The 24,214-nt window shown below is 38.2% G+C and overlaps 2 protein-coding genes across 2 annotated transcripts in view; one reads left to right on the forward strand and one right to left on the reverse strand.

Annotated features, from left to right (window-relative positions):
* Nucleotides 1-9,699, forward strand: part of Sc2 (trans-2,3-enoyl-CoA reductase Sc2) — a 50,557-nt gene extending 40,858 nt beyond the window's left edge. Inside the window, exon 6 of the mRNA XM_067145129.2 lies at nt 9,371-9,699. Coding sequence (XP_067001230.2) covers nt 9,371-9,498 — 128 coding nt within the window. The 3' untranslated portion in view covers nt 9,499-9,699. The remainder of the gene's footprint in view (nt 1-9,370) is intronic.
* Nucleotides 9,700-17,491: 7,792 nt separating this feature from the next.
* tous (testes of unusual size) overlaps nt 17,492-24,214 on the reverse strand; it is a 131,125-nt gene continuing 124,402 nt past the window's right edge. The window contains exon 18 of the mRNA XM_067146015.2: nt 17,492-17,617. Coding sequence (XP_067002116.2) covers nt 17,492-17,617 — 126 coding nt within the window. The remainder of the gene's footprint in view (nt 17,618-24,214) is intronic.

A 24,214-nucleotide genomic window follows, 5' to 3' on the forward strand; every position in this document is an offset into this window, starting at 1 on the left:
GCGAGCCCAAAAAAAAAGACACTGTATATTGTCACTTGAGTATTTCCATAATTCAGCAACTACATTGTCTTCTCCAGGTGCTTTGTTATTTTTAAATTCTTTAGGTGCATTGCAGTTATGTAGTTGAAAGTATTCTGCAGTTTTCAGCGTTTACTACTGTATATGCAGTTTTCTGTCTTTTGTATCTGTGAAAAGTAAACTTGGAGGAGTGTATTCCTTCAGATTACTTATGAAGGTTTTGTAAAAGTTCCTTGTATTGTTCTGTTTGAAGTTTGATTCCATTGATGTTAGTTGGTCTTTCATATGTTGTATTTTGATTTTTGAGGCCTTTTGATGCAAGCTTTTGGGTTACTTTAAGGTTGTACCAATTCTTATCATTTTTATTTGCATTCCAGATGTTCCAAGCTTGTTGTCTTTTTAGGATTAGTTCATCTCGTTAGTCATTCCGCCAGGCATGTTTTCATTTTTTCTAAGGAGAATGCATACCTGCCAAATATTCAGTTTTTTCCGAAAAATGTACGGATTTTGTGTGTGTTTTATGGTTGTACAGATGAATAATGTTGTACGGATTTTGAATATCCACGCTTGGTTTCGCTTTCTGTGGTCAAATCGGATTTGTTTGACTTTTGGTAGTAGCGGGTAATACAAGATGCAGTGTTTGAAATTCGACCAGTAAACGTATCGATAATGTGATTATCGATTATCACCGTGCTTTTCTCACCTGTTCGACCTCAACTGCTACTTCATTCAATGAGATGTTCCCAAACAAGTAGCAGGCTGTGATTTTGAAGAAATGCTCCATAGCAGTTGAAAGGCTTTGTTTGTGTACGTGTGTAACATTGGTGGTAGGTCTGAAACTCGTGAAATTGTGACAAATTTGTAAGCAATCTAGTATTTTTAGTGGTGTTCATAAATGAGTTGCTAAGAAACGATATTATGTCTTTTCATGAGGCATATTCGGCTTAATTTCCTAGTTTTATACGATCACGGAAAGTGTTCCCAGTGTTCATTGAAAACAGATGAGCACTCAAGATGTAACTTCGTGTATTTAATTTCAGGGTTGACCATAACATATACAGTACAGTAAAACCTCGATGCATCATTTTTCAGGGGGCAGGGGGAAAAATGATGACGGATGCGGGAAAACTATAAATGCGGGCAACATAAAAAATAGGTGGGAAGCAAAGTACTAAAATACGGGTACTGTATTGCGACATTTTTTATTATGTAAAAATAATAAGAGCAGCAATAATGGCACGTGGCCTCCGGAACCGGGTGCAGGTCTTTAAAGTTGTCGCGTGATAGGCAATCTACAAGCATATGAAAATGCGGCTCTACCTAAGATGAATTCTAATGTTTAATTCGGCAGGCAGACAGCCCCCGAACCATTGGAATTAACCAAGGAAAGTTAAAATCCTCGACCCGATCGAGACCCCTTGAACCAAAGGCTAACATGTGTTAACCATATAGCTCATATTATACACAACGGTATCAAAATATTGCAACCATGATATAGGCCTACGAGGTAAAAATAAAAAGCGTGACTTTTACGCAGTTTCGTTTCACTTTTCTTTACAGATTTCATAATTGAGAACCTTGAAGTTCAGTTCTCTTATTGCAAATTAAAGATATACGTGGATATCACGGCGATAACCTGTACTTAGGAAAAGAATCCATGGACCCTTTGCGAACGACAGGTTAGATACCCAGCCTGGCACGGCTCTCACAGCTCAGCTCAGATGATGTCACAGAGGTTAGAAATTCAACGCGGCGCATCTCAAATGATGTTACAGCGGCTTGTGCGAAGCTGCCACCCTAGGAACTAGTTACAAGACTAGGCTATGAGAAAAGATTATTGGTCTGGCTTGGTTAGGTCGGCTTGTAACAAGACTATTGGGCAGAGGGCAACAAAGCGGTCAACAGGCCTCTAGCATCCCACACACTCCACAAGGTACGACGCCATTAATCACCCTGTGAGTAATTAAAACGAATCTGGCGCACTGCACGATTTTCTTTTTTTTTTTAAACTGTTGGCAGCCCTAGCCAGCCTATAGACACAGAAAATGGTGGTAAATTTGAGTTTTACGCTGTCTTAAGTTTTAATTCTTGTAAATAAGAATACTTCTAGGGGTCGGTTAGAGGGTCGAGGAGAATCGTTGGCACCAGGAGGCTTGTGAGTTTGCGCGTGAATAACCTGTGCACAGCACTCCAGCCTACAAGATCCCTGTTCAAGACTAGCAACTCCGAATCGCTCGTACATTCTCGCGTAACAGGTTGCTGCTAAGCATATTGAGTAGTCCCTCTAAATTAAAAAAAAACTTTTGCGTATTGTTTTCTTACGTACGATCGATCAATGCGGGAAAATTGTGACCCGAGGACAAATCACTTTTTGACGATAGATGCGACGAAACGATAGATGCAGGAAAATTTAACATTGGCTTATATGGATAATTTTTGAGACCGAATAAATTCAATGATGAATACGGGAAAACAACAGTTCTGGGAATGATGCATCGAGGTTCTACTGTATTCGACTTGTATTAGTATTGTTTATAATTGCCCCCTTGCCGTCCTTTTTCATTGTGTCTCAAGACTATTACGCATGCCTGTGTTGTTAAAAATTTTCCGCTGAAGGATCTTCCGGATTTCTCTTTTCGAAAGTTGGCAGGTATGAGAATGGTTTCTTCCGCTGTCTGTACTATGTCATTTTGAAGTTGTGCCCACGTTTTGGGTGCTCTCTTTTCCAAAAGCGTTTTTGAAATAATTTTCTTTACCTACTTTTTGTATAATACCAATATAAGTGGACCGTTATTGGACATTATAAATTTTCCAGCCAACTCATTCCTGGTTGCCGGTGTTTCGCCCTCGTGTGCTAGGTTGGGCTCATCAGTTGGTACCTAGCACACCTACCAAGACGCTGGCTAGTGCATACCGTGGAGGCCACTGCGTAGGCTCCAGCCTACTGTCCAATAACGGACCCTTTGTATTGGTATTTCCGTACTGTGTCGCACCAAATAGCTACTATCATTCACGGTTTCCTTACAACCGCATTGCGATCGAGATCTCTGTGTCGATGTTTGCCAACCAATTATCATTATAGAAAAACTTCTGCTAAGAAAAGTAACTAGATATTACAAAAAAAAAACCTAAAACATTTGCGTAAGACATCTATTGGAGGACGATAACTGTACTGTGTATTACCAGGGCTTATAAATCTGGATTTAAGTTTCCGGAAACTCGTTAAAGTTACAAGCGCATTTAGGTACTCATAGGTAACTGTGATGTACCAGAAACCGGCCATCAGTGTATACCAAGGGTCTCCTTGAACTTCCTTCACATACGTAGCTTTGAAATTGTCATTAATGCACCCAGCATCATCGTTTAGACTTCGTTTTATAAGCTCAAAATTGTCTTGATGTACCCTGGTTGCAGAGGTAACACCAAATCAGCGCCACACTGTTTGAATGAACCCTCACGACTGTGTGATTAAATGAACACTTTCTTCATGAATGCTATTTCTCTGTTCATATTTGTAAAAGATACTCCTTACTGTTTCAGCAACAAGGTGCATAGTGTTCACTAAAAAGGTTTAATACAGAATTTTCAAACCTTCACGTGTTTTAGCCATTCACTTCATCATTCGGATGTCATCAGTTTTCTCAAGGTGAACTGTTAACAGTAAAAATGACAGTGATGGGTCACATGTTAACGCACCTACTACAACATTGACTGCATAATGGCTAGTAGCATCAGTCGTCTATTCCATGCTGGTTTTTCGCCAATTTCACAGAGAATCGTGTGTACTGTCTCGGAGAAAAATTTTGGTAAATACTGTATTTTCTCTCATAATTAACACCCTTGCGCGATTTATGCATCCCGATATTTTTGGGTCTACAGTGGAGAAAAAGAAATGTTCACTTATTTGACTTGCCCACTTCTTCCAACATCCATCCTGCAGTTCCGGATGCGTTTCGAAATAAAGTTGTCAACTACTCAAGTAGCAGCCTTCCTATTGCGAAAGCGGGCATTCCAAATACAGGGCAACGTGCTGTTATTAGCTGGCAGAAAATCCCACCGCACTAGTTCAGTGAGAGAATCGGCCCAGAAGTGACTAGTGACACACTATTCCAGTCTGATACAAACATATTTTAAGTGTTTCGGGTACGGTACATGCGTTTTGTAATCTCAAAGTTTGTTAGTCCACAGTGAGCAAGTATTAGAGTAATACTGCATCATGTAAACTCGCAGTCATCAGTTACGCTGAAACATGCAGGAATAGGGCAGCAGACTGCTAGTATTCAGCGTTTCGCTACCACAGTAACAGAAGTACACTTCAAGCGACCAACAAGTTTTGCAGAGCATTTTGCAGACCAAAAAGCAGCAAGTTTCTGCAAGTAGAGGAGGATCTGCTTAAATATGATTTCGTTATGCAACGTTGGATAAGCAGTTTCTCACAAAATGTTGTATTTTAAAGAATGAGAAATAGCTTATGCACATGGAATCAGTGTCTCGGATTTGAAGGTTAGCCAAGGCTTGATGGACGTTCTCTTCAATGAAGAACATCATTATGCCAAAAAATGACGAGTGATTTCAACCATTTTCATTGCTTTGTGATTGAGAAGCATAAAGTGAAGGAATATTTGATCTCCCAAATAGGAACCATACGTCAGACGCCAATCAGTTTCCATATGCCACAAAGTTGAACAATTGATAAGAAAGGAACAAGTGTTATAGTACGTGCTACCGGAAGTGAAGAACTATGTACCGTACTGCAATGCTTGCTGTAACAGCTGATGCATCTTACATCGTTCTAAAACGAAAAACAATGCCTAAAGCAAAATATCCGCGAGTATTCGTATTCACGAAAAAAGGGTGGATGGACACGTCACTTGTAAAAGATTGGATGCAAACTTTTGGGAAATCTAGCAGGATCTCTCCTTCGATGCTCGGCCCTTTTCGTGTTGGACAGTTTTTTTTCCCGGTGTCATTGTCATGACGTTAAATGAATTGTACTTTTATTAATGTTTATATCACTTCAGTCTGTATTGTCAGCTCGTAACAGGAAGAATATTTTCCAGTGTCGGTACTTACCCACTTGTCTAACATACCTGATGTACCCTATTTGACTACCGAGCTCGATAGCTGCAGTCGCTTAAGTGCGGCCAGTATTCGGGAGATAGTAGGTTCGAACCCCACTGTCGGCAGTCCTGAAAATGGTTTTCTGTGGTTTCCCATTTTCACACCAGGCAAATGCTGGGGCTGTACCTTAAGGCCACGGCCGCTTCCTTCCCACTCCTAGCCCTTTCCAGTCCTATCGTCGCCATAAGACCTACCCATGTCGGTGCGACGTAAAGCAACTAGCAAAAAAAAAAAAAAAAAAAAAAAAGCGTAACAAAACAAAACCTATTTGACTTCAGCGCCAAATAATGAGAACTGCAGATGAGTTGAACCAATATGTTTATATTATATTTGATGTATCTTCTAAATGTAAATGAACTGAAAATAATTTTTTAATATCTGAATTCCTTGAATAATTTACGCATCCAAAGTTTTCAGCTGTATTTTTCGTCAAAAATGTGTGTTAAGTACATGAGAAAATACGGTAGTACTTGCACAACGTTGACTCCTGAGAGAGAGGAAGTTTGGCGTACTTCTCTAACGTTTCAAGTAGCACTGGATGCTGCAGTTTAAGTGGGTAATCAGCTGCAACAAATGCTTGACAAACCACAATCATCAATGTCCCACTTCAGTCACCTAGGTGTGGTTAACAAGCCTCCTCCACTCCTTTCTGTCCTTCCACCATTACTTACGCCACATCCACACCAGCTTCTCTAATGTCCTTCCGAATCTCATCCATCCACCTTCTTCTCAGTTTTCCAACTCGTCTCTTTCCCTTAACTTCTCTTTCCAATTCCCTTCTTGCTACCCGTTCCTTTACAATTCTTTTTAAGTTTCCGAACCACGTCAGTCTTGCTTTCTGTATGTTCTGTACTAACTGTTCTATATTTAGCTCTTCTCTGATTTTAATATTTTGAATTCTGTCTCTTGTCTTTTTAGCCGTTCTTAAAAATTTCATTTCTGCTGCTTGGATCTTGATAAAATGTTGTACCTGTACTTAGTCTGTTATCAATTTCAGGGTTGATTTCATTACTTCCATTAATAATGCTACCCAGATATGTAAACTGTTCTACATTCTCTAACCGTTCTGTCTACGTTCACTTGGCTTCTCTTTTTCTCTTTTCCACAGTGCATGACTACAGTTTTCATTTTACTAATTACCATTCCAAACTCCTTCAAATTTTCATTCCAAACGTCCAATTTCCTTTATAGGCTATTTCCTTTTCTCCCTTTCCCCAAATCACCACATCATCTGCAAATACCAAAGCATTCACTTCACTACTGATACTCTGTTTTACAAGTTTTATGATTTCATCCATCAATATAATAAATAATAATGGCGACAGTGCACTTCCTTGCTTGAGACTTTGTTTGTATAAAATATTTCAGAGTTGCCACTCCCCACTTGGACACTGCTTTTACTCTCATGATGCAACATTTTTATCTTCTTAATTAATGATTTTGGTACATTCCTCTTCAGTAGGCATTCCCATATGTGTTTTCTCTTAACTGTATCATAAGCGTTTTCCAAATAAATAAAAAAATACGAAGATGATTTCAGTGTTCCTTTTCAGATGTTTTTCCATTATCGTTCGCACTGTAAATATCAAGTCTATTGTTGATCTATTCGGTCTAGTCATACTGTTCTTCCTCTGCATTTCTATTATATCCCTCAGTCTTTAGTCTGACTTTCTCCATTATTTTTAGCCCATGTGATAATAGGAGTTTCTTGCAAATATTGCGAAGTAATGCACTTTATTAGTTTCAAAAAAGGTCTCCAAATTTCTGCAAATTCAAGCAAGCAGGCAAGAACTCCATACTCTGTCTGTCCTACAAGTTTGGCAGACCACTATCCTTTCAAGTAAAATTTCCTATTAAGGTATGGATTAGTGGAGGGATGCAGGATACTTAATGAAATTCTGACAACTCCAGCCCCCTGATGTCCCTAATGACCAGGGAATTCCTGCCTTGAAGTAGAATACAATGACAAGAGTGCATTGACAAAACAGAAGCCAATTGCTAGAACTGCCATGGATCGAAAATGTGGGCAATACATCAACTACAAGAAATTGGACTTAGCATCAATACTGGAAAATGTAAAGGAATATGCATCAAACATGGTCACCTGTCAGAAGAAAAACTATTCACGGCAGATGAAAAACAGATACCATGTCTGAAGAAAGGAGAATCTATCAAATATTTGGGTGTAAATTTTTCCAATGAAATTACCTTCCAGTCCGTCGAGGTCCTAAATAAGCTCAAAAACACCCTAGAGCTCCTCATTTCTTCACCCCTTTTGCATTCCGATCAAAAATTTGTAATCATAAACACTTCAATCTGTCCCAGTTTGGTATATAAATTTCAGACAGTACCACCACAAAAGATTCCAGTCAAATTTACAAATGACGCCGATATTATGGTTAGGGGGGCATTAAAGGAAATTTTGCAACTTCCCATGGATGTCCCGAATGATATGATATACGCTGAAATGAAATTTAAAGGTCTGGGTTTATTTTGTGTATCATGGGAAATATATCTGCAACATATTAATGCATGCAAAATTTTGAAATCTTCCAATAGTAATTTTCTACATTCAACGAGAAACTTATGTCAAGAAATCAGCACAAGCCTTGCCGTATTAAATGTAGCAGAAACAGAATCTATTCGAGACAAAAGACATGGCTTTGTAGATACAAAGAAAGTCCGACTCGAACTGAGAAGAAGAGCCTTTGACAACTGGAGCAAAAAAGAGCATAAAGGCAAAGGTGTAGTCCTATTTAAACAGTATACTCCAGCGAATACATGGATTCGTGATCATAAAGGATTGTCTTGCAGTGAATGGCGTGATGCAATAAAAATGAACGCCAATGTCTCTGCTGTGCGTACTGTACCTGGCAGATCCCAGGGCAACAGCCTCTGTCGGCGTTGCCACAGAGAGTTCGAAACTCTTTCACACGTCCTGGGAGCCTGTCCACATGGTGAATTACTGCGCACCTCACGCCATAATGTAGTCAGATCAATGATAGCTAACGCTCTTAGAGGACAAGGTTATAATGTCTATGAAGAAGTACACGGTCTCTCCAACAGAGGAAGCAACCGACGCATTGACATTATTGCTTTTAAGCCATCCTGTTCTGAAGGTTTCATCATTGATCCAACAATTAGATTTGAGACCAACGAAAACCAGCCGGAAGAGGTCGATGCAGAAAAAAGAAGAATTTATGAAGAAACGGCGGACTTCTACAAGCAAAAATATAAGCTCTCATCCATTTCTGTAATCGGCTTGATGTTAGGTGCTCGAGGAACAATACCTGCATTTTTTGTCAACTTCTGCAATACCTTTGGGCTAAATAGAGATTTTATCTATAACATCGCCATTACCACACTCAAGAAGTCCATCATGATCTTCAAGAACCATGCTTGCGGACCTCAAATAAATGTTTGACATGCCTCACTCGACTGCCTACATTTAACATCATACGAACACATTATCTATTGTATCCACATCCATTATTGTTGTGAAGGTACTCTTTGTCTTTGGGCAACCTGCAGCTGTTGCAGGAAGATTGTATAATAATAATGTAAGAAGTAGAATACATACTGCCGAATGTTTGAATAAATATGCCAGAATATGTATTTAATTATGAAAGTGGCAAAAAAATATGTAAATAAAGCATTACATAAAAATATTTAAGCACTTAATAATATATTATTTTTATAATAATAATAATAATAATTATTATTATTATTATTATTATTATTATTATTATTATTATTATTACTGACAAGGATAGGCAAATTGAATTATGTAAGCTCCCATGTCTGTATTCAGGGAAAGGGAGAGACAAGTTTGATTTGAATTTCTTCAAAATGGTTTTGTATCTTAACCCAGGTACATCTGTAGTTGGTGCCTTTGTTACAGTCCATGGATCACTTGAAATTTCAAAGGAAAAAGCATGTTAAATTGTGCAACATTTGTTTTATTATTTACATTGATTATTTTCATAAAATAATAAATCTAAGTAAGGGTAGCAATAACAGACAGGTAACATTAGATAATTTGCCCTTCCTTGCTACATTACATTTCCCATTCAAATTATCATTCTTGTTTTTCTTGGTCTTTGTCATGCAGTTGTATTAGGTTACATATGTATATTAATATAATTAAATATTCATAGTGTGATATTTCAACTGTGTCAGATTGAGAACTTATGTCTCTACCATTATTCATTGTACTTTTGGTATGTTTCAGCTGGTTTCTTTGCCTTGGCCGGCCTATACCAAATGGCAGTTTGGGCTCTAGGGAAACATCGAGCCTATAAAAAGGAATTTTCAAACTATCCCAAAGCTCGTAAAGCTATATTGCCATTCATTCTGTAAACATTTATACTGGGATTAACCATCAGAAAAAAGTGTGTTCTATTTCAAATTTAGTACAAGACTGTAAGTTATAAGGCTTTAATGTATCCATGATAATTCTTAGAAAGGATTGGATATTTTTATCTACTTTTCTCTCTTTAAATTTAAATACAGATTTATTGTAATCACAAGAGAGAGAGAGAGAGAGAGAGAAAGAGAGAGAGAGTGAGAGAGAGAGAGAGAGAGAGAGTGTGTGTGTGTGTGTGTGTGTGTGTGTGTGTGTGTGTGTGTGATATCTTTGTATAAATTTGTCGTCAGGTTCAGATAAGTCTATGTTGAGTGCATTATTTTACTAGGTTGTCTTCTTTGAAGTTGGGTTCCAATTTTTGTACTGACAGTGATGCAATACCTTCATATCCACAATAATCATTCCATCTGGTATTGGTGGAGGGGTTAGTAAATAGGCAGCAGTCAGTTGTCAGGTATAGAAGGCAAGAAGAGTCCAGAAACCTCTTCTCTGTTGGTCAACTCCACTATCAGCTGAACACCTGCCTACTTTCTCTTCCCTTTATACATAGGCATAGTCCATGCCTGTAATTATGCTATGATGAAAGGGAGATATTATGTAGTTTTTGGGTGCCAGCGTAATCTTCGTAGTTGAGATTGTTGTAGTTGAAAGAAGAATTATAAAATATTTAGTCTCTTGACAATTAGTTGCCCAGGATTACGTGTTGATTGCATTTTTTGGTTTGCTGACAGAGAGGATATGTTAAAAAAAAAAGTCTATTTCAATGCATTTTCTTATTGGTTTGATGTTAATGTTAATCACAATAACATAAGCAGACAGATTTTGTTTGTATTAATCATTGCATTTTTCCCCATATAATCATTTACATTATCAAAAGGAAACCAAAATCATTTCTAACCTAGGGTATTGTAACAAATTTGTATCAGAAAAGTTAAATAGCTATATTTTGGAAAAATTCAAACATTTGTTATACATTAACAAATTCATAGTGGATTTAAAGTGATTTGTTCACTGCAGATGACTGGTGTTAGGGTTGTATTACTTAAGTATTAAGTAATGTATCTTATCAGAATTTGACATCTCTCTTTCAAAGTGGAGTAAGATTTGTGATTGAATAAAAGTGTTGGTGCATAGTCCTTGAATTGAAGTGAATCCACAATTATTGTATTTTTATGAGTTACCAAACAAAAATGGTATAGGTAATTTTGGGGATCAATTGTATTTGGTTAAGGGACTAATTTATTGATTATCTGTTACTTTTTGTTTAATTTTCTGAATCTCGATTCCTTTACACGGCGTTTATTTTTACTATTTGGGTAGAGGGCATTTTATTAAATGTAGTTCATCTCAAGTAAAAATTCATTATTCCTTGCATTATTTTTCACTTTCAGTTAGGGATTTTAATATTTCTTCATGGTTACTCGAGTGTCAAAACATTGGATTATTTGAAGGTACCTTATATTTGTTACATTTTACAATATTTCATTGCATTCAACTTACAAATTACAGTAACAAAGTACATCATTTTGCACAAGTTGTACAACAATCAAAAGTGAATAAAAGAAAATAATAAAAGTAGCACAGAATAATGAACAGTAAATCATAATTTACAGGACAAGATAGCAATCCAATAATTTATTTCCTTACTGTTTCATTAATAATGTTCTTGCCAAGTTGTATTAGTATACTTAAAAAAAGCAGCCAGTGGGGAAAAAGTAATTTTAGAGTTAAGGCTGTCTACTTGGAAGATAACATATTATTGAATGTTGTCGGTGATGGGCAAATTTTAGATATATGATGTATTCATTTTCATATCACCGAGGGCAGACATGCAAGTGAAAGTGAGGTCAGTTAGAATTAATGCACATAAGCAGAGTAAATGTAAACTTTTATTTAACATATCATATATAGATATTAATCTTTGTTATAAATTAATTGTGCCATTTGAAACAAACGTATAACAGAATGAAAGGGAATGTTGGCACACGTTAGATGAAATCAGTGGTATGGTTATGCTCGACAAGCAATGTATTAATGCATTAAAATATTTTATTCAGCCTTGGATATCTGCGCTCGCATCTGCAGTCTGTATTTCAGGCTTCCTGTCTTTTTGAACTTCTTTACATCCTTTTTCTTAAAGTTTTTTCTTAGTTGTCGTTTTGCTTCTTGAGCTTTCTTGAGCTTTGTTGTTCCTTCCATATGTCCTTGAAGTCACAGCAGAATGGTAACCAATAACGCAAAGAAGTTCTCTGGCGTGACTTCATCTTCCTTCATTCCTTTCGGCTGTAATTGGTAGAACTCCATTGTTGCTTTGAATTTGTGTTTACACTCCTCCAAGTTTTCAGTTTCACCTGTAAGCTGCTCCTTTGCCATTTTGAGGAATGTTTCCATTTTGTCTTTGAAAGGCTGACAATTCTCCTCAGAGGATGCTGCTATTACTTCCTCTGCTTTCCGTTCCCGAGCAGATAGATCTTTCCGCAGTTTCTGCAGTTCAGTTCCAAGTTCTTCAAAGTTAACTGCGGCTGCTCTCGGGAATGGGGAGCGGCACATCACGACTTCGTAGATCTTCACACTTTTGCTTCATATATGTTCTTTCATTATTTATTGTCTCAAATTTCATAAGAAGGATTAATTTCTATATATGATATGTTAAATAAAAGTTCATATTTACTCTGCTTATATGCATTCATTCTAATTGAGAAACTTACACTTTGTAATTGTTTAAAATCTTCATCTTCTTCTGCTTCCTCTTCTTTTGACACCACATTGGATCACTTTAATCAACCCTTTGGTTTGTCGATTTCTTGGTAGAAACTGTCTGAGCCTTGCGGTCCTCCCAGTACTTCTTCATACATGTTGATATTCTTGCCCTTTTTTAGAAATAAAAATAACCGTAACTTTTGAAAATATCCCAATACAATCAGGTACTGAAGACAAGATATTGTATTTTCTCACATATTCCCTCCAAGCCTTTTTTTAGACATTTTTACACAATAAAATTTGTTCGGGGTGGATTTTGAAGGGCCTGTTGGATCTGGTATGGGAAAAATCAAGAAACGAAAGTTAGCATTATCTATCAGTTATAGATACAAAATCGGTATATTTACCTAATAAGTCAATAAAATAAATTCAAATTTACAAAATTTGATCAAAATGTGTATCAATGGCATTGGAATCATGAATGTCACACTGGGCGAAGAAAGCAGCAGATACAGCCACAGTATTTGCCTGGTGTAAAAATGGGAAACGGGCCGATGAAATAGATATTAGGCCACTTTAAACAACAGGCAAAAATGGGAAACCACGGAAAGCCATCTTAAGGGCTGCCAACAGTGGGGTTCGAACCCACTATCTCCTGAATGCAAGCTCACAGCTGTACATCCTAACCACACAGCCAACTTGCTCGATAGGTGTTATCACTTGTTGGTTATCAAACACTCCTGACTACTCAAAACGAAGCACATTCCAATCTAGACTGAAAATAACTGAGGAAACTTGGTACAGGTGGACAGTCTGTTCATAAATTGACTGTTCGTGATGACTCAGAGAGATTAGAAAATGGTGCTCTTCCAGTTATTCTAGGTGCAAGAGTAGTAAGGGTGTAGTGTGACTCCCAAAATCTTCTGCAAAACAAGCAAACAAACAAAAATTAGGGCAGGGAAATTAAGCAAGAACTTCACTTTTAAAAATGAATAGGTGCAGCGAAATTACACAGCGAGCTGATATGGGAGTAAATATAGCATTTTTGTAATATATAAAGCATAAGAGTTGGAAATTATTTTAGTAATCTATTGAAATTTGTTATAGAGAATGTGGAAGAGTCTTATCTTCTCAAAGAAGTATTTTATATTTTCATTTTTAAAGCTAAATTTTGTCTAAATCATCAATTTTAGACTTTCAGGAAAGGAACGGATCATCAGGGATTAATTAAATGCGTGAATCGATGACCTTAGATGTTAGGCTCCTTTAAACAACAGAAATCATCAATTAAATGTGTATCTAAACTGCTTGTTCTTACAGCTTAATATACTTGCCCTGGAGAACTGAAAATTTTATTAACCAAACTTTATATAGATCATGTCATATAAATACAGTACTCCTTAAGATTTATTAGTCATTTGAGAGACATTTGTCAGAGAAATTATGCTCTTGCATATTTTTCATTCAGTTGTTGTAGTAGTGATTAAATACTTCTAGTACTGTAATTTAATGTCTTGTAGTGACTATTCAGTAAGTAATGTTAAGATTTTTGGTACATATTCACTTTGTCCATATGTTAAGAAAGGGATGTTTCTCATTCTCTCATAGTTTCTCTCTAGTGAATTGAATCTTATAAAATGAAACGTCTATAGCATCTATTTACCATACCTCAGTGCAGTATTTTCTTGAATTTAGAGAATATGCTCTCTGACTCCAAAAGAATCAATAGAATCTTATATGTTCTATAGGTTGAGCGGTTCTGTTGAGTCGTAGGAAAACACTGAAATGAATGTTTCATTGTGTATTAATATTTCTTGCCTATTCATGTCAATAATTACTGTGTGTCCATGTATATGAAAGAACATTATTGTACTTCTGTTGGATTAATAATGAAAGAAAATTTGTGTAAAATATTGATTATATAAGACATTTTGATGCAGGTGATTTCTGGTTAGTGAACATGACTCTTGTGAATTATGCATTCCACCTTCTGCATTCCTGGTGATGCTTGTATTGCATTGTTCAAGCGTTTAAATATGCAAATTGTATTTTTCCTTGCTCTGCATGTGTGAAAAATTACAGTATTTTGTTTTTGAAAGTTGCAGGATACTGTAAATAGCACATATTGTTTGACAATATTGTCGTAGATTGAAAAACACTATTAAACAGCAGATAAGGGCCACTGTATTTGTATTTTCCTACACTCTTTCTCTAATAAATATCTCTTCTTTCTTATTTTTATTTGTCCAGTCTGACAGCATTGCATTTTTAGACTTTTCTTTCTTGTCCAAATTTTTTCTAGCTCCATTTAGAATTCGATAAGTTATTGTATATCAACCCCCACTATTTAATAATCAATGTTGTAATAAATCCTTGCTTTTTTACTCTTCCTCCAGGTGAAATTATTATACTGTGTCACTATTGATTAAAAATGTAGCTTAGAGAACACTTAGGTCAAACTGCGACTTGCTGCTAAATATAGTACAATTAATCTTGGTTAACTCTGTGATTTCAGTAAAGCAAATACAGTACTGAAATATAATTTCAAATACACAGAATACACCCTGAAGATAACACTATATTATCTTCTCATTAAAAGAAACAAGATTTAACTTCATTTCTCTTCATTATGTCTAGTGTATTGTAGAGGTGTTCTTCAAAAATTTCAGCATAGCCTGTATTCCTGTCGAAAGGTAGTCATGATTGTTACATTTTGCTGAAATATCATTTCACCCACATATTGCTATCGAATTGTGTTGTTTCAAGTATTTTCTGAAATGGAGGAAGGTGGGAGGAGCACGGTTTTATCAATACACTTGACCATGATTGTGAAATTGAAGAAACAGTAATATCTCTAATTCTGTATGGGGCCTAAGAAAATTATCCCATTATTTAAATTTAGTGGGTGTGCAGTATTTAGTAACATGCGTGGTCGCCCAGCATACTTTCTACATGCTTAAGGAATAACTATTTCTGTGCTACCAGGGTAAGTAAATTACTTACATTAACCAATAATGAAATACACTTCCATTATATTACTCTGTTGCCATGGCTGTGGGTTGACCTTTATGCGAATTTCAGGAATTCTAGCCTTTTTCACAAGCTGTCTTCTTAAACAAATTGCTCTTTCAAGATAATCTTTCTCTTCTTTCTTCATTTGGTCTACTTTGCATGAGAGATGATTTTTGCAACGCGCATATATCCATCAGAGCATAGAATACGACCAGTGGCCATCTTCTTGTTACAAGTGTTTGGATGCACACCTCCCACTGTGTCAACTTCTCCCTGTTTTGCATTGTAATTCAGGATTATCTCTGGTTTATCTGTATCGTTGTCAGTGGTTCTACAATCATGCATAGTTAACGTTAGCAAAAAATAACCTATTCGTTTTTCGGTTATGGGACATTCTAAATTTTCCAGCTAACTCATTCCTGGTTGCCAGCGTTTCACCCCAGTGTGCTAAGTTGGACTCATCAGTTGGTACATAGCACACTCCCCAAGATGCATGGGTAGTGCATACCGTGGAGGCCACTGCGTAGACTTTTTAGAGCCACCAGCAGTGTCAGTGCACTATGAGAGACTTTGTCTCATTTCCGAAAATTTATGCCTGCCTGGCATCATGTATATCAACACTGTCATTCTGGAACCCAGAGATGACTGAATACCCCTACATTTTTGAGGCTAAAGTTCTTGTGGAATCATGTTTGGCAATTTTTTCTCTCTTGTGTATCTAACAGACAGCTAAGGTGTAGCTGGTGTACAAGTTAGCTTAAGTATTGTTTCTTCTGTTGCCTTCACTGCGAGTAACACACCTTCCAGGGAGAAATGTATTTTTTCCACAGTATGCACTTCCATGTTGCTTGTGAAGAACATTTTAGCTTCTATTGAAAGATGAACATTTTTCCCATAGTTTGAAGATTTGTTTTGTGATATACTGAACAAAAAAAACAATGACTCGGAAAGCTTGCAGCTTTCCATCCACTGTTACAGATTCACGCACACTGTAAATGTGCTTATAGTTCACCACTTAGTTGGCTGCTGTTTGCTTATTGCAGCTAATGTATCATTTGCTCTTTCTTGCCTTGTGTTCTTGTCAAAACAGATACAATGTAACAGAAATGGGGATCTTCTATAGCTAATCACAGCTCTTGTGATCTCCATGCCTGTGCTTTTTGCTGTCTGTATTGAAGTGACACTCCTGTGGTTTGATTTCTTGGTCACAATGAGATATAGCAAACACAGCAATGCCATTACTTCACAACTTGTAGTTTATTTAGCTTCCAATCCTGTGGAATATTGTATATTTTTCATAGACTAAAACTGTGATTTCTTCAATCATTTTCAGGCCAAGTGTTTTCACGAAAGGCTCTGTTCCACTTGACACCTCTGACAACATGTTTAGCTTGAGAAAATATTTTTACAGTATGCTTTTGTTTAGTGTAGTCATACCAGCACATGTTTTATTCTATTTACATTTTCCATCCCTCCCAGTGAAACAGTTACCAGTGGAGGTTGACTGTTCAGCCTGCATCTGAATAATATTTTTGTTTAGAGCCTGAATCGTGGTAGCATCAAGTGTCCTCCTTAACAAATAGAACGACAAGAACTCGCCTGATGTGTTATATTACACTGTTTTTAAAAAATAACAAAATCGAAGTGAAGGAAATTGATGACTGTGGGCATGGTGTACTTTGTACAATAGGGTGACACTACTGTTGTGGGTTTCATTTCACTGCTGTTCACTTGGAGGTATGAAAGCAGAACTTATCACTACTAGCTGAAGCAACAATGAAATAATAGTTTTGAACTTGCAGATGTAAGACAGTCAGGAAACGTTTCAAGACAATGTTACTCGTGGTTGGTACACATAAGCACACCCGCTCAAAGGTTAAATAATCCAAAACAGTATTCTTTGGCAGCTGTACGATTTTGTAGAACAATTTAGACAATGTAATGTGTTTTTATTGTTAAGAGAAGTCTGTGCTTGTGCAATTCAGGTTCAAATAAATATTGTATTTGTTGCTGTATTTTGTTCTATTGGCAGTTTACAAAGAGTGAGAATTACAGATATAGTTGAATATTAGAGGGAACCTTCTGAATTAGTACGAAGTTTTTGCCAACATATTCTGTTAGCACTGTTTCTCACTCGGTGTTAACTGCTGCCTATTTTTTGTTGTTATTGTTGTTGATACTTTATGTATGGTGTTTGTTTTTTAAAAAAATGAATATATGTTGTTGAAGTTTATTGTCTACTCTCTCATTACAAATAAATGTTCCATACCTTCATTACAATGGCTTATGTCTAAGTATTTTCCTTTTTTCCTGCACTTGTTCTGCTTGATCTTCTTGACCTAGCTTTTGTACCAGTCGTTGAACTTCTTCTCTTAAAACTCTTATTAGTTTTTCATTTTCCTGCAGTAAAGAAAGAGGAATACATTAATTTCAGCTTTTTGGAAAATATATTTGTATCCTCCTGTTTTTGTGTTATTTGGAATAGACATGGGTGCAGCTTAGGGATGGTGCTTTGTTAGCAATGTTATGAAAATGTTGCACAAAAAAGGAAAAGTGAATGGAAATTATTATTTTTAGAATTTGCTTTACGTCACACAGACACAGATAGGTCTTTGGTAACGATGGGATAGGAAAGGATTAGGCATGGGAAGAAAGCGCCGTGGCCTTAAGGTACAGCTTCAGCATTTGCCAGGTGTGAAAATGGGAAACCATGAAAAAACATCTTCAGGGCTGCCGACAGCAAGGTTCAAGCCCACTATCTTCCAGATGCAAGCTCACAGCTGCGCACCCGTAACCGCATGACCAACTTGTCAGGTGAATGGGAGTTTAGTTAGTTCAACCATGTGACGTAGCTTGTACAAGTGAAGACAAACTTGGCCGTTACACCACAAGGGCAAGCAAAGAGGAGAGAAATGTTTAAGTGCTACAAAGGCCTAGCAAGTGTTACGTCAGTTCAATAATTGTTGTCGTCCACCTTCACATTGGAAAATTGTGAAATGTACAACTTCCTTGCAAATGCTTTTGTTGTGATGGGTTCCAGACTTTGGAATTCCTTGCTTGTCAGTGTCAGATACCACCTCATTACTTAAATTTAAGACTGATTGCTGAGACTGAATGCAGCTGACTAATTTGTATGACTGGGGTAAAAAAGTGTGATGTATTAGCGTGTAGATTATTATTTACTATATATTATATACTCTTAAGCTCTGCTTCCAATGATATATCTCTACAGTGTTTAAGTGTAAGAGAGGGCCAAGAGACCTAACTTCACCACCTACAAAGGCATAATAAATAATACAGTAAAACCTTAATACATTTCTGCGGGGGACAAGGAAAAAGAATGTGTTAAGTGAGAAAATGTACTACTGAATATAAAAGTAAAAACTACCTAAGAGGGATATGGAAACACTAGATATGATTTTTTTTTTTCTGGCATGAGGGCATTTTAGATCGTGTATCTGCAGCTACAGTGAAAACTATACCTAGGCCTACAATTTATAAAGATGAAAGGAAAGTATTAAAAGGTGTGAATAACGCGAGAGAGATGAATACCTTTTCTGCTGGGACTTATAACAGTGCACTGAAAGGTGTGAAAAATATGAGACAATTAAGATTTTCTTCTGAAGAGAGCAAAGTTCTCTGTGAAACAAAGAATTTCACCTTATTTTCTTAACATGGCATAAGCCCTAAAGCCTATATCAGGTCCATAGTCATAAATCTGGGTACAGGAGGGGGGGAGGGGGCTGGTGATGGTACTGCTTAACCCTCTACTTAAGCCTACTCCTATCGAATGGCACCAAGGAGTCTGTTCAAGGCTTACCGTCTCCATTCGATGGACGAATCAGTCAACGAAGTCATATGCCCTTGCTCCAAGATAAAGTTGGAATTCAAGAGGACAAATTGGGGCAAATATTAGTTTATAGGAAGGGGAGTTAGGGATTGGAATAACTTACCAAGGGAGATGTTCAGTAAATTTCCAATTTCTATGAAATCATTTATTAAAATGTTAAAAAACAACAGATAGGGAATCTGCCACCTGGGCGACTAACCTAAATGCAGATCAGTATTGATTGATTCATTCATTCATTTATTCCTAAAATGTTTTGCTTGGGCATTTTATTAGTGTTGTACAAATACACATAAAAGATGTCCTTCGTCAGAAGAAGAGGGATTTGGAAGCGTACAAACGCCTGTAAAGGAGAAATGAAGAAAGAAGTCTGAAAGACTAAGTAAGCACGACACCACCCTGAAGTAATGCGAGAGAGGTTCCGGGGTGATGATGCGCTTCGTGGGAAAAGCGTTTGTAGGTTTTAGTGGGTAAAAATCCCACACGCTTGCGGAGTGCGGACCCTTCATAAGTGTCTTTTGAAGATTTTCCACAGTCCCTAGAAAAATAAAATTATTATTGGGATTGTTGGACATGACAGTACGTGTGAACTTCGCAGCTACGTAGGTGCTTTGAAAAGTTCTCGGAATGTACTAGAATTAAGTATCTTACCTTGGTGGAATTGCTTTTATTTTTCAACATAGTCTCCCTGTAGACTAATGCATTTGGTCCAGCAATGCCTCTCCAATTCGGCTGTCAGTTCTTCCCTTGTAGAAAATCTCCGTCCACCGAGGAAAATTTTCAGCTTGGGGAATAGATGAAAGTGTGATGGTGCCAAATCAGGTGAATAAGGTGGATGTGGCAACAATTCGTACCTCAGTTCCTGAAGTTTTTCCCATGGCAATAACACTTGCGTGCGGCGGAGTCTTGTCCTGATGAAAGATGACCTTTTTCCTTGCCAAACCAGGCCTTGTTTCGCGTATCTTTTCCTGTAGTTGGTCTAGGAGGTTTGCATAGTATTGCCCCGTAATTGTTTGGCCGGTAGGAAGATAATCTATCAGCAGAATGCCTTTTGCATCCCAGAAAACTGAGGCCATGACCTTTCTGGCCGAACGCACTGCCTTTGCTTTCTTTGGTGGTGGTGAATCACCATGTTTCCACTGCTTTGACTGCAGTTTTGTCTCGGGTATAATAGTGGACCCAAGTTTCATCTGTAGTCGCAAACCGGCGCAAAAAAATCTTGTTGGTTGCACTGAAAACGGGCCAGATTTTGTTCGGACATTTCCAATCTGGTGCATTTATTGTCCAATGAGAGCCGTGGCACCCATCTTGCGGATAATTTTTTCATACCAAATTCTTTGGTTAAAATATAATGTACCCGTTCAGAAGACATCCCTACAGCTTCAGCAATCTCCTGCACTTTTAGTCGACGATCCTCCATGACCATTTTATGCACTTTTGAGATAAATTCTGGGGTCGTAACACTTTGGGCGTCCACTACGCGGATCATAATCCAAGCTCTCCCGACCAAATTTAAACTCGCTGGTCCACTTGGCAGCAGTTGAAAATGAAGGAGCAGAGTCCCCCAGTGTGTTCTGAAAGTTGGCATGAATTTTCTTTGCTTTCATACCTTTCTTTACAAAGTATCTCAGTTTTTTCCATTATCACAAATCGCTACGCGGGAACAACAAAGAATCGTCACTACCACACTCCTGCAGCTAGAGCACTGACGCGCCACGTGTTTACTCACAAAGGATGTGTGATTATTGTGCGGAAACCTCGTTGCTCTAGCACTGATATCTAGCAGTGATTCCGAGAACTTTTCAAACCGCCCTCGTACAAGATAGCTCAAGAAAGCAGGTTTATATTGTGAAGGTACTTGCCGAAACAAACTTGTATGGTTATTTTAAGCTCCATTGCATGGTAGGTGTGTTTGTTTACAACTGGAACGACAGAATATTGAGTGAAATATTGAAAAGTTTGCGGTGAAATAATCTTGTTGTGAGCAGCCATCTTGCCAAAGGTCAAAATCACGTAGAAGTAGCACTGCGGTAAATAGACGATCGTTTTCTAGTGTAAGCGCTCCCAGCGCCCACTCATGACATCATCCCCTTGGCTCAAGACACGGCCAACTAAACTCCCTCATTGGCATGGTGGCAGAAGCAGAGATTCAGTGTGGTAGAGTGGAGCTCCTGGAGTATCAAGGGAAGCCATCCACAATGGCTGAAATGGTAGGAGTATTGACCTAAATCTGATTGATGATATCAGTCGGCAGATAATGGAGAATCAGTATAAACAAGAGGTGTATCTTGAGACTGCAAGATCACTGTTGAAGAACACCATGGCTATTCCTCTTAAGAATCTAAACACGGAAATAAAGAATGGCCTCATGAAGTTGGAAGAAGCTTTAGAGGCTGGAGCAACATGCAGGATGTCGTGGAAGAAATCGACAGAAGAACTAAAGCAGGGATCAACTACCACGGAGGATAAGGAATTTTCAGGACATCACCAGTGATAAATGACTCGGAGGAAGATGGAAAAAGGGAAACGTTTCTATCCAAGAAGAAGAGTGAGGATAGGAAGCACAAAGATATTCCAAAGAAACAGGCCGGTAATGATCTTGAAAGTACAGCGTTTAGCGAAAGTGGAAAACGACCTCATTCTAAATATAGGAGTCGTTCAGAAGCCGTAACCATCAAAACAATGAACAGTAAGACTTTTGCTGATGTTTTGAAGGATATCAGGAACAGGGTGAAGCCAGAAGACAGTGGAGCAGGCATTCGATCTATCCGCAAAACAAGAGCTGGATCTGTTCTTCTTGAATTCAATAAAACAACAAAGATTGAAAACGGGGAGATATTCAGTAATTCTGTGAGAGATGGTGATGTAAAGGCTTTAATCCCCCAAACTACACTGGAGATTCGAGACATGGATGGCATCACTATCGCTGCAGATGTGGAGGAAGCTGTAAGACGAGATTAGGGCAATCCCCATGGAGAGCTGAAAATATCTGTCTCAAAACCAAACAGCTGGGGACAGGAACTTGCCATCTTCGAAGAATTAAGATAGGATGGCTATACTGCAGAGTACGTGCTAGAACCATGTTACCTCGCTGCTATCGATGCCTATCATATGGACACCTGGCAAGAAATTGCACAGGCCCCGACAGAAGTAAGGTCTGTTTTAAGTGTGGAGAATCTGGTCACAAGGCAGTAGACTGTAAAAAGAATAAGCTGTGATGCATGCTTTGTACAGACAAGAGTGTCAATGAAGCTAAATGAAATCATGTTCCTGGATCGGGAGCATGTACAATATTTCGTGAATCTCTGGAAAAGGCAAAAAATCACAGTAAATGATGCGAATCCTTCAAGCAAACATGCACAGGAGTCAAACAGCTAACGATCGTATGACAGCTGATTTATGAGATGGAAGCAGACATCGTTATTATTAGCGAACCATATCAAGAGAGGGACCATCCAGGGTGGTTTATGGATAACCTCGGAACACCTGCAATTTGGATACAAGATCCAGGGGAAAGTTTCAGTAACAGAGCATGGATGCAAAGACTGTTTTGTTTGGGTACAGACTGGGGGAATCACTATTGTAAGCTGTTATTTTACGCCAAATGAATCTCTTTTCCAACTTTCAGATGAAACTTCATGGCCTTGAGGATGTATTACGCGGAATGGAAAACAGACTAGTGGTTGCTGGTAACGTAGATGCTCAAGCATCGGAATGGGGTATGCCACAGACGGACTCCAGAGGACGGCGTATAATGGAGATGGCAGCCAGAATGGGTTTGGTGGTCAACAACATTGGAAATGTGTCAACATTTCGACGGCCAGGATGCCAGGGAACAATACCGGATGTAACCTTCTCATCGGAAGATATCGCGCCTAAGATTACTGAATGGCAAGCGATCGAGAACTATACGGGGAGTGATCATCAATATATAATCTTTCAACTGCTCCAAGAATATCCTCAAGTAAGAAACATCTTGCGCAGGCCAGCACGGTGGAACGTAGCCAGTATTGACAAGGAAAAGGTTCATTGATGTAATACGGAATGGAATGGAGAACATAACAGAAAAATGTTTTGCTCGTAGAGGGAAAGAAGCAGCTGGTGTATGTGTTGAACTCGCCATGCAGCTAATCCACCAAGCATGCAATTCCTCAATGTCCCGAAGGAGACAGTGAAATAGCAAGCGCCCAGCATACTGGTGGAACAAAGAGATTGCTGAACTGAGAAGGAATTGTCTGCGACTTCGATGCAGGGCTCAGAGGATGAGAGGCAGTCCAGAGAATACCTCAGTCACAGCGGAGTACAAGTCTGCGAAGAAGGAACTCCGCAATGCAATTAGAAAAAGTAAAGCCGAGAAGTGGTGGGCACTGGCTAAAGAAGTAGAAGATGATCCATGGGGACTAGGTCACAAGATTGTAATGAAGAAACTCGGGACATTTTCAGTCCCAAGTGTGGATCCGCAAACCATTAAACAAATTGTGGATACACTATTCCCAGACCATCCAGAGAGGATTGACTGTGATGATGAAAAAGAACTGGATGATATACCCCTCTTCACAGTAGAAGAGCTGAGTAGAGCTTAGAAACAAGAAAACTCCAGGACCAGATGGTATACCTACAGAAGTGCTAAAGATAATATCAGAACTCTGTCCAGACCTGTTGCTGCATATGTACAATAATAGCCTGCAAGCGGGTGTTTCTAGTCCCCGATGGAAAATAGACCATATGGTTTTAATCAGCAAAGGAAAACTTGGTGGTTATAGACCTTCATATATGCTGAACACAGCTGGAAAAGGCCTGGAGAAAATTCTGCAGCCCGGAATCCTCTCAGCAGTTCAACTAGCAGGGGATCTATCTGTTCGCCAACATGGATTTCGAAGAGGACACTCGACGCTAGATGCAGTGTGGGAGGTGGTGAATACAGCAGAAAGAGAGCAAATGGGCAATAATCATTCCCGTAAATTGACACTTCTTGTGACCCCGGATGTGAAGAATGCCTTCAATTCGTCAAGGTTGGTAACTCTTGAAGAAACTTTCAAGCTACCACAATATCTTATGCGAATAATGAGAGATTACTTCAAAGATCGCACTCTGCTGTATGATACGGAAGATGGACAAAAGACAAAACATCTGATGGCTGTTTCAGCGCA

This window comes from Anabrus simplex, chromosome 4 (genome assembly GCF_040414725.1).
Source record: "Anabrus simplex isolate iqAnaSimp1 chromosome 4, ASM4041472v1, whole genome shotgun sequence".
NCBI classification, from domain to species: domain Eukaryota; kingdom Metazoa; phylum Arthropoda; class Insecta; order Orthoptera; family Tettigoniidae; genus Anabrus; species Anabrus simplex.